This window comes from Perca flavescens, chromosome 8 (assembly GCF_004354835.1).
Source record: "Perca flavescens isolate YP-PL-M2 chromosome 8, PFLA_1.0, whole genome shotgun sequence".
In the NCBI taxonomy this organism is placed as follows: domain Eukaryota; kingdom Metazoa; phylum Chordata; class Actinopteri; order Perciformes; family Percidae; genus Perca; species Perca flavescens.
This window is the reverse complement of record NC_041338.1, coordinates 384521-395312: the sequence shown is the minus strand read 5'-3', so window position 1 is coordinate 395312 and position 10792 is coordinate 384521. Positions and strand designations below refer to the sequence as shown.

Here is a 10792-nt window from a genome sequence, read left to right as displayed (position 1 = left end):
CCACCTGGGATATGATTATCTGGCAGGATTATTATTTTATACATGACAATAGACAAACTTAAATGATTAAATCTCAACAAGGAGTATCATCAGTCCAACAGTACCAGTATTGGTATTGGCTTTTTTGGAAAATCAATATCGACCAATAGGACATATGGGTAGATCCTGGCAACAACCAATCAGAAAATCTTTAGATGGGATCTCTCCATTTCAGTCCTTAACCTCAGTGAGATAGTGATCAGACCCTTTATCATATTTCAAACCTTTTATAAAACAAAATTACAAAATAAAAATACCAGATGAGGCAGCAACATGTACATGCAAAAAAATTAAACGAGAACAAAACGAAACAAACGTATGATTAAAGTGATCAAATCAAAAAGATGTTGGAAACTTGAAAGATATTATGAAAACAGGATTTGTTAGATTACAGTGCACTTTGTGTGAAAAAAAACAACAACCACACATACATAAGATGAAGGCAACACCAGCCTGCCAATAAGGGAGGCCAAGAGAAACAGAGAAAAGGATGAAGAAGACAAAAATGGTTCAAAGAGAAGAAGGGAGAAGACGACTATATACACACGTATATACATCATACAGGATATGAACGAGAGCATGAGGTCCTAAAGCCAGGCCCAAAGACGGCCGTACACAGACCGAGTCTACAGGCCAAACCGTCAGGGTACCCAATAAATAGGAAACAAAGCATCTTATAGTGGACGGCATCCTGTCCTCTGCTGCAGCTTCTGCCTCCATACAACAAACATCCCCAGCATTCTGCAGGTCGACACAAATAAATAAAATGGATGGATGCAGTCAGAGCGAGGCCGACTGGGAAAAAAAAAAAAAAAAAAAAGGGTGGAAATCTGACTTGTCCTGTGTTTTTTTCTAGAGACAAGAAAAACCAACCCAAACCCACAGCTAGACAGAGAGGAAAAAGAGATCCGGACAGACTTGAAATGTATCCAGTTACCACAATACATGGCAACATTTTAAGGGAATGTAGATGGGGCAAATATGGCAGAAAGGGGCCCTTTTTCCAATCTTTTGTCCCTTATAGCCCATTGTGAAAGAATATGTACAATAATTTAGTCCCATCCTGTGATGAGAATGATTCATCCCAACAGCCGAAAAATGTCCCACATGTATTATGGCGTAATATAAATACAGCAGAACAATTCAAAACAGGCGGTGTGACAGATAACAATAGGCAACTCATCCACAGCTCCACTAGAGGCACTGAGACTCTTTACCCTGACGTCAGCAGGGGGGGTGGGGGTCAGTGTCCACAGGCAGGTCCTGACAGGTTCCACTTGATACACCAAGCAGTACTGAAACCACACTCGGCTTGGCCCGAAGAAACAAGTGTGCACAAAACTAAAAAACTAAATTCGATGACGATGTTTGGCATGTGTCCTTTCTTCTTTTCAGAAACCGTCTCAAAAAGAGCCAAAAATAGCGGAGGATATGAAAATACACAACTCTCAGCTGATGATGGGTCTTGTTTACAGGTCCACCTTCAGAAGGACTGCAGTCCACTCTACAGATCTACGTTACCACCATGGCATGGTACACAGAGATCCATGTATGGCTGCCCTCTTGGTTGGCTTCTTGTGTTGTATTTTGCAAAAAAAAAAAAAAAAAAAATAAGACAACAGGGCTTGTATACTTCATGACTGTCAGGACAAAATCCAGGAGAGACAAGAGTAAAGAGGGTTTTTAAAGACACAAAAAATATCATAAATATCAGGCAGTCCCAGACCACCCAGCTACTGCTACACAACTGTCTTATTAAATAGTAATGGGAGATCCTCAGTATGTACGCTGAAAACGAATGAAAAAGGAAACAAATGTTCCCATCGCCATTTAACTTTCCTGCAGAGTTCCCGAAATGTTTCTGAAATGTCATCACTGGGGGTTATCTTCATACATATGTTTTTATTTAGAAACACACAATATATGAAAGCACAGATGTCTGGAAAAATATGTTCATTCAAGTTGATAAAAACCTTTTTTTTGTTTTCTTCCTTTTTGTGTGTGTGTGTGTGTGTGTGTGTGTGTGTGTGTGTGTGTGTGAGAATGTGTCATGTAAGTGGAATAGGCACAGTCTTGCAACTCTTCTTTTCTCAGAGGTAGCACCTCATTTTCCCAAATGAAAGACTTGAAGAGACCAGAATCGGAACATGAACACCGAAGCCAAAGAGCGCGATTCGTGAGCCAGGACTGAGGAAATTCAACAGTTCAACACGTCTGTTTTGGAGAGCTACATCGGGGATCAGGTTGGAGAAGAACTGGAATGTGAGCTGCTGTGTCCAGCCTTCAATCGCAAAAGGGCTGGAGAGAGAAAAAGAGACGAAGGCTCAGGTCTTTCCTCACGACACAGACACACAGAGGCGGGCCGGAGAGCTGGACTTTAGACCGAATCTGAAAACTGAGGGACCATATATGAAAGACAGGCCAAAAGATGAAGAAAGACAGAGAAAAGTGTCCCTTATGTCTAATATAACGGCTCCTTGCATGTCCTCTGATCATACGGTTCTTGGAACATTGGTGACAGAGGGTAAGGGGAGCGGCGAGGTCCATAAAGATTTCTCATTTAGAAAACAAAAAAAGTGATGCTGGCGAGACGGTTGCTTCCTGGTGATGATGATGATGATGATGATGATGATGATGATGATGAAGGCTCCACCTCTGACGCAAACTTGTCAGAGATGTTCTTGTTAGGTGATCATCGCGCTGGGATGATGTCAGCGTTCCTGGTCTAATGATAGGCGACGATGGAGGTGACATCACAACACAATTGTCATGTAATGTATCTGAGCCTGTGTGCAGTGTGTGTATATGTATATGTGTGTGTGTGTGTGTGTGTGTCTGGTTATGTGTGAGGGTTGTGGTTGAGCATGGTTGATCACCAGGCCTCTGTGTACCGAACATCCACGTCTTTCAGGTTGGGCAGTTTGGCCTGCAGAGAAAAGACACAGACAAGACAAAAAGAGAAACCGCATTAACACCTGGAAACATGCATCTGCACTTTTGAGATGTTGCACACATCGTAGTCACGCGGCCGGCTTTGGTTAGTCAACACTGATATGTAACCCCTCAAGTCTGCAAACTATGGTTGATTTTACAGCTCTGTAATTTACTGATCATTTCAAAGAAGTTCACTGGAAATAACTATGTAATAATTTGGTAGATTTATTTGGAAAAGGGTGTCCCTAAAAGGAATATTAGGCCACTTTGGGGTAGCAGAACAAGCTGGTAACATAACCATATGAAGTTGTTAAGGCGAACATGTTAGCTAACACAAGGAGCCACATTAGAACTTATTTTGAAAAAACCCTTCACTAGTGGGCAGGTAGTGTGCATTGACTTTATCAGGGCTTTTTCACTGTGAATAGCCGCCTGCTGCTGGAAATGGGTTTGATGAGAGTGGTTAGGTTGTGAGTCGTAAAACCAGAATGAGCTGAAAGAAACTAAAATGTTGCATAAAGCTGAGGGGAACTGCATGGTCAGGTGATAACTGTGGGTCTACGACAACTTTGACATTACACAAAGCCTTTGAGTCCATTGTGAATGTAAAAATATTGATTAGTGAAGCGTTAAAGGGTAACTACCATTGTTTTTTCAACCTGGACCCTATGTTCCTATGTGTCTAAGTGTCTGATGGAACAACAATCTCTGACATTGGTCCAGTATTAAGAGAGATCGCTGCAGCCGACAGTCAGTGAAACAAGCTACAATGTAAGTTAATAGGGCAATTGTCCAGCTTGTATTTACCTTCACAAAAGGTTGGTTTTGCCGCTGACAGACTCAGATTCATATTCTAAGTGTCTGACAACATTAGGGAAAGGATTCCTGAGGAGGTCAACCTTTCTGTTAGAGAGTAAGATCCTTTTTTTAAACATAAAAACATCCGCAAAATTGCAATCACTAATCCCATTTTAGCATCGTAAAATACACTTCATTCCAAGTCAACAGAAACAAAATAAAACGTCTTTCCACTTTTCCAACCATGACAACTCTATTGGATGAAATAAACACATAGTTTACTGATTTACATGTGGAAATATGTTGGCTCTATACACGCTAAAAGTATTGTTTTTTGGAATAAAACAGAATGAGCTGAAAGAAAGTCAAATGTTGTGTAAAGCTGAGGGGAAGTGCATCGTTAGGTGATAACTGTGGGTTTGTCACTACATGGGACAACTTTGACATTACACAAAGCCTTCGAGTCCATTGTGAATGCAAAAATATTGATTAGTGAAGCATTAAGTAAATATTCATTGATCATTATTTTATGATTGAAAATGTTATACTCTTTATGTGGAATTGTATGCTTGCCTTTTTTATAGATTTCCCATTTCTACATGTTCAACTGTCATTGTATTTCAAAAGCACAGTTTAGTAAGCCAAAACAGAGTGAAAGACATGCATTTTCATATATTTTGTACTATCTATTGTTTTAGCTACATCATCTTTTTAACCTAATCTAACTTTCCTTCTACTTAACGTTTTTATTTCTTGCACTAGGTTACTTTATACATTTATGGACTCGCTCTTTTCTTACTTTTAATTTTGCCTTGAATTTGACTGTGAGCAACTGCAACTGAACAATTTCCCTGAGGGGATCAATTAAGTATTCTGATTCTGAAATCAGTATTGTGCAAATAACCTATTTGCAGTTGGTATGAGTTGTCTTGCAGTATTACCTTGAGGTCCTCGTATGTGTCAGCTGTGAGCTTGGTGCTGTTCATGTTCAGACTGCACAGACTCTTCATGGCTGGAATAGGCAAACAGCGACAATTAGCCACAATTAACTTGTACATTTACAAACAGCTGACTCTTCAAGCAAGGTTTATGGTAGCTGCGGTGTTCCTGGCGCGAGGTGCATGCGCCATAAAATTACGTCATAACAGCTGTCGTTTCCAGCACAGAAGCTCCGCAAGTTACTAATTACAATTTACACTCTCTTTTTGTTAGAAATCACTACACACAGGCCTGAAACACACACACACACACACACACACACACACACACACACACACACACACACACACACACACACACACACACACACACACACACACACACACACACACACACACACACACACAAACCTATTCACTCTCTACTTCCTGCTTATTCCCAGATTATTGGGTTTGTACCAATGACTGTAACTTTGTACGCCCCCTGGTGCAACGAACAACGCGTTGAGCATAAACGTCTCGGTGCATGCTCGCAGCGCGCCAGTAGAACCGAGCCTTCACGCCTTCAACACAGTTAACATGCTGACTCTGAGCATGTCCTTGTATTCGGACTGTTTTTAGTTAATATAACACTGCTCATTTATTGTGTCCAATCATAACAGATGTTATCTCAGGACACTTTACAGATAGAATAGGTCTAGAGCCCACTCTATATTCATACTACTACTAATGCAGCGATATGATTTTGGGTGTGTTTTCTTACAACTGAGAGCCAGCAGACCAGCATCAGTGACGGGAGTCTCACACAGGTTCAGAACCTGAAGACAGGCCAGATGCTCGGATAACAACCTTAACCCTGCATCCCCAAACTGAAGGAAGGAAAAATAGAGAAAGATGGAACATATGTTAGACATCTTTTGGATCATTAGTGATTACATTCATCTCAAGCAGGCTAGACTACTGTAATGCTCTTTTTGCGGGATTATCCAAACAATCAGTAGGACGCCTCCAACTCATTCAAAATGCAGCAGCCAGAGTCCTTACACCTAAATTTGAACACATTACGCCGGTACTCCAATCACTTCATTAGCTCCCAGTACAATGCAGAATCAATTTCAAAATCCTGCTAATAGTCTATTACAGGGGTCTTCAACGTTTTTTTATTTATACTGCATATTAATACATTTGATTTATATAGCGGTTTTACAGTTAAACCCCGGTAAGTACAATTAAAGCAGGTGAGGCAATAAAACAACACAAAACATAAAAACAAGCATATTAAACGTGTAAGACGATAAACGATATACAATTGAGTTGCATATTACACTGGGCCAAAGGGATGATGCTTATACTGTATTCTTATTTCTGTTTATGCTTTGTTCTAATGTTTATGCTGTTTTTTATGATTAACAATTTTTATTTAACAACATACAAAACAGACAATGCGCAACATGTACACATCCCACTCAACAAGCCCACTCCTGGATTCCTCCATCCTCTTAAAATAATCTGTCTGGCTATCCTCAAACTAGTGTGGACCCAGCTTCTTATGTGCTGATCCATCTCATTTAGGATTGACCCATCTCCCAGAACAAATCATCTTGGGCTGAATGGAAGCTGGGTCCCTGCAGTCCCACATAGCTTATCATGTATGTCTATGCTGTAACGATAAGGTGCCATATAAATAAATTGTCCATTGCCATTACTAGTGTGTGTTTGTAGTTGTTTCGGTGCTGTGTGTATACCTGTGTGGACCAGAGGTTGAGCTGTTTGAGTGAAGGCAGCTTGATGAGCTGCTCGGCACAGGCACTGGTGACGTTGGTGAAGGCCAGGCTCAGGTTCTCCAGGTTCCCAAAAGAACCTGAACTCAACAGGCGGGCAAGGTCTGCATCCTAAATTTTGAGGGAAAAAAACCCACTCAAGATTGAAATAGTAAATCCAAGTATGATAATTGATGTTGGTCAGGTCAGATAAAAACTCTTATTGTGTGCAGCAGTGAAGGCATCGGTGTAATCTCACCGTGGACTTTGAAGGCAGAGTCAGCCGGGTGGGGCCTCCTTTCCGTTGCTAAGGAAAAGAAAGAGAGAGAAAAAGATGGCGTCTGAGGCTCAATGTCTTGCAGGAAACTTTTCAGACAGTAGATGGTGTGTGTGAGCAGCTGCATGTGTGCTGCATTCAAGTCACATTGAGGGGAAAAAAAAACATGTGAGGTCTCTCACAAAACAGTTTCAAACATAATAATACGTATATGTTTGAAACACAATGTTACAGCAACTCTCTCTCACTCAGGGATAACCGTGGACACATCCAAATGCTTTTAAGTTCTTTCCTTATTTTCTTCCATGTTTTCAGAAAGAGATTTTAGCCAGAGGATATTTCCACTGCAAAGACAAAACTGAATCCTTAATATAACCACCCATTACAAACTCGTTAAAAAAAGTAGGTCATAAATTATAATTTGTGAGATATTTATGACTTTAATTAATGTTATTACTGTAAACGCCAAAAAAAACACAAGAATATGATTATGGTGGACACAGAAGCCGGGTTTTAATAGCTATTTCTTTATTTAAAGGCACCTTGCTGGTTTTGTTTCAGTGCCTAGTAGTGCCCCTAAAATCCAAAATGTCCTCGCAAATGAATTCAGGGCCACCATTATGTCAGAGTGTAGAAAAAAAAATGCCTATAGTGGACATACTGGTAGGATAAATACAATCTATCCTGTACATATTTACCGTATGTACACCGCTGCTTAACATTTTGCTCTTGGGGGAATTACTAGAATTGTTGGGTCTTTGTAGATTATAGAGTGTGGTCTAGACCTACTCTATCTGTAAAGTCTTTGAGATAACTCTTGTTATGATTTGATACTATAAATAAAATTGAATTTAATTGAATTCACATTGAACATTTTCCTTACGTGCTATGCAGAAAGTGTATGAGTTGTCTTTGTTTATGCAAAGGTGCACGTTCAGTGGTTGCCTCCTTGGACTACCTCTACATATAAACCAACAGCTCAGTTCTGCAGACAGAGTCAAGTGGCTGTGACTCAGCGTGGGAAGCATGCAGACTTAGCTGAGAGGGCCAGTTACTGTTACTGGTCTGATCTTTACTGTTCCAGCATTTCAGGTCCAGACGAGCCCTGGGAATTTTCACACTCCAGCGTTGGAGTTTACTGGGAAGTGTGCGACAAAGAAGAATTATCCAGTTAGCTGTGGTCCTTCTGGAAGTGACAAGAGTGGGTCGATACTACCACGATACTTATGTCACGATACGATATTATTGCGATTTTAAACATTCTGTGATATTCTGCAATATATTGCAATTTATTACCTTTTTTCATCTGTTTTATCTAAAAAGATACATTTCTCTGTTTGTTCATCGCACTTTTGACAAACTGACGAACACTGTGATTTTATTATTCTAGTCCCAAACAGTAAAATTCTTGATTGATACTTGCCATCTTTGTATCGATACAGTATTTCCACAGAAACCATCCTTTGAGGGATACAACTACTTCAAGCCAGAGATCAGACCAGAGATGTGAAGAACATTAGTACGGTAGTACGACTACAGATGGAGTTAAGTGGGCACATGGTCATTAAAACCAGGTGATGAGCGGAGGTGGCAAGTGGAGAAACATGACTCTATGTCCAACAAAACCTGATTTTTGCTGTGACATGATGATGGCAGCAAATTATGTTGATATCTGGCTCCTTCTTGTCTGAGCAGTACAGGCTATTTACAATGGAATATCTGTGCCTAGTCACTATTGTCTTTGACTCTTGGTACCAGGGAATCATCATTGACGTATCACACAGTATCTAACTACAGCTGTAGACTGTGTGCAATTCTTCAAAGTCTTGTCACTAAAATCTGGGTTTCAGGTTGGTTTTAGGAACATGATATTCTTCTCTGCTTCTCTTCATAGTCGTCAGATTCATCTACCAACCCTTACAGAGCTGGCTCAGGTCTGCCTTGGACCAGCTCTTAGTTATGCTGTTATAGTTCTAGACTGCCGGGGGACTTCCTTTGACACACTGAGCTCCTCTCTCCTCTCTCTTCCCATCTGTGTGCATCCATGTCCCAGAAATGCTTGTTCCTAACCTAGCTCTGGGGAGCTTATTCCCTGGAGTCCTTATGTTTTCTCGCCTTGCAGTTTTCCTTGGATTGGTGTGGCACCTAAATCATGGTTCCAGCTGCCACTGTGGTCCTGCTCAGTGCCCTGCTACGCCCGATATGCCCTACTATGGCCCGCAACGCCCTGCTACTTCCTACTACGCCCTGCTACACCCTGAACTGCTTCTCTCTCTCTCTCTCTCTCTCTCTCTCTCTCTCTCTCTCTCTCTCTCTCTCTCTCTCTCTCTCTCTCTATCTATCTATCTATATATATATATATATATATATATATATATATATATATATATATATATATATATATATATAAATTTTCATAGTCATAGTTCCATTCTTCATTCCATCTTTATGGAATTTGAGTTTTACACAAATTATTACTAGAATTGCCACGGTTCATCACACCAACTGCTATAATTATTATGAATCACATTCTCTATATCTGTAGATCTGTATCAGTGTCTCTGTGTGCCAACCGGCAGCGACAGATGCCCGCCCACCAACAGCCTGGGTCTGTCCCAGTTTTCTGCCTAAAAGGGAGTTTTTTCCTCACCACATGCGTTTTACATGAATGAGATGAGAGTATATGAAGACCACAATGGAAATATTATTAAATTATTGTGTTTTTATCCTTGATTGTATTTGATGTCTTTTTTTTCATGTGTAAGGCATTCTTGATACAATTAAATAAATCAAATCAAAAATCCAGTTGTTCATGGTCCCCGTTTGCTCAACACCGTTATATTGGGTTATTGTAAACATACATCGTCAAGCTATCCACTTGTGCTCGTTGACTCCAAGGAAGTGAAGAAGACGTTGGTCGGTATATCCAGCAGTCGTGTCGTTGGTTGTAGCAAAGTAGCAGCTAAAGTACAAACCCTAAAGACTAGAGTTATAAAGACTCACTGCATACAGACATGAAGACATGCGCGATGTTTGCAGAGCCAGGTAAACATGCCGCAGCAAACCCCGCCCCCGCTGCTGCACACAGGTTGTGGCGTATTTGTCTTTGTTATTGTTCTTTTGCGCATGCGTGTCGGACAGCTGGAGCGCCAGAATGACATTTACTGTGTGTTGGATCTTACAAATAGTTTAGGCCTGTGACAGAAATAAATTGCTATTAGCTGTTGTCTTACACCTCTATCTGCTCCTGATGATGGTTTAAAAGTAAAACCAAAAGCTTGGAATTGCAACAAAGCCTCAGTACTTTTTTTTTGGAGCAACTAGTATTTAAAGTGCAAACTTGTAGAGAGTGTTCTATGGTACTTCCTCAAAGAGAACATCACGTTCATTTGACGCAAGTCAGGATTCTGTGTCATCTTTAAGGGCGCACACAACGTGCGGAAGAGCTCCGGTAACGCTGTGATCAGTGGTCGCCCCGCTCCACTGCCAGAGGTGTGCCGTCTGACCAAACTTCTCTTTAAGATAAAAACAGTGCTTCATTTCATGTTCCCGTACAATAGACGATGAAGCTGTTCATGCATGACGCATCGTTCTTCTAAATGAACCTTGTGCCTTGCCTTTGTTCTCATTGTATCCAGTGTGTGCTTGGTTCTTAACTCCTCACTTTAACAGTTGCTGTGTTTGGAATTGTGGATTGACAAGTAGGCCACATGCGTCACTGAGGACACAAGAATTTGTACGTAATGAGGAACTGGTGATTTCCTGTGAGAGTGTGTGTGTGTGTGTGTGTGTGTGTGTGTGTGTGTGTGTGTGTGTATGTGTGTCTGAGTGAGAGAGAGAGAGAGAGAGAGTAACTCACCAGTTCTTTAAGCTCTCTCTGTCGGTCGCAGAGCTGCTCGTACATGCGGAGGCCCACCTGGGTGCTCTCCAGGGTGGAGATGATCTGCAGCTGGGTGTCTTTGTTCTCAATGATGTTATACTCCAGCATCAGACACAGGATCTGGACACACATGTCAACAATTACACAGTGTAAAGGGTCACTCCAC

The 10792-nt window shown here is 41.0% G+C and overlaps 1 protein-coding gene across 1 annotated transcript in view; it reads right to left on the bottom strand.

The window, feature by feature from the left end:
• Positions 1-227: 227 nt before the first annotated feature.
• The window catches only part of cmip (c-Maf inducing protein), a 63209-nt gene continuing 52644 nt past the window's right edge, over positions 228-10792 (bottom strand). Inside the window, exons 17-22 of the mRNA XM_028585076.1 lie at positions 10606-10746; positions 6729-6776; positions 6455-6601; positions 5473-5578; positions 4713-4783; positions 228-2965 (exon numbers count right to left, since the gene is read on the bottom strand). Of these exons, the coding sequence (XP_028440877.1) occupies positions 2912-2965; positions 4713-4783; positions 5473-5578; positions 6455-6601; positions 6729-6776; positions 10606-10746 (567 nt within the window). The 3' untranslated portion in view covers positions 228-2911. The remainder of the gene's footprint in view (positions 2966-4712; positions 4784-5472; positions 5579-6454; positions 6602-6728; positions 6777-10605; positions 10747-10792) is intronic.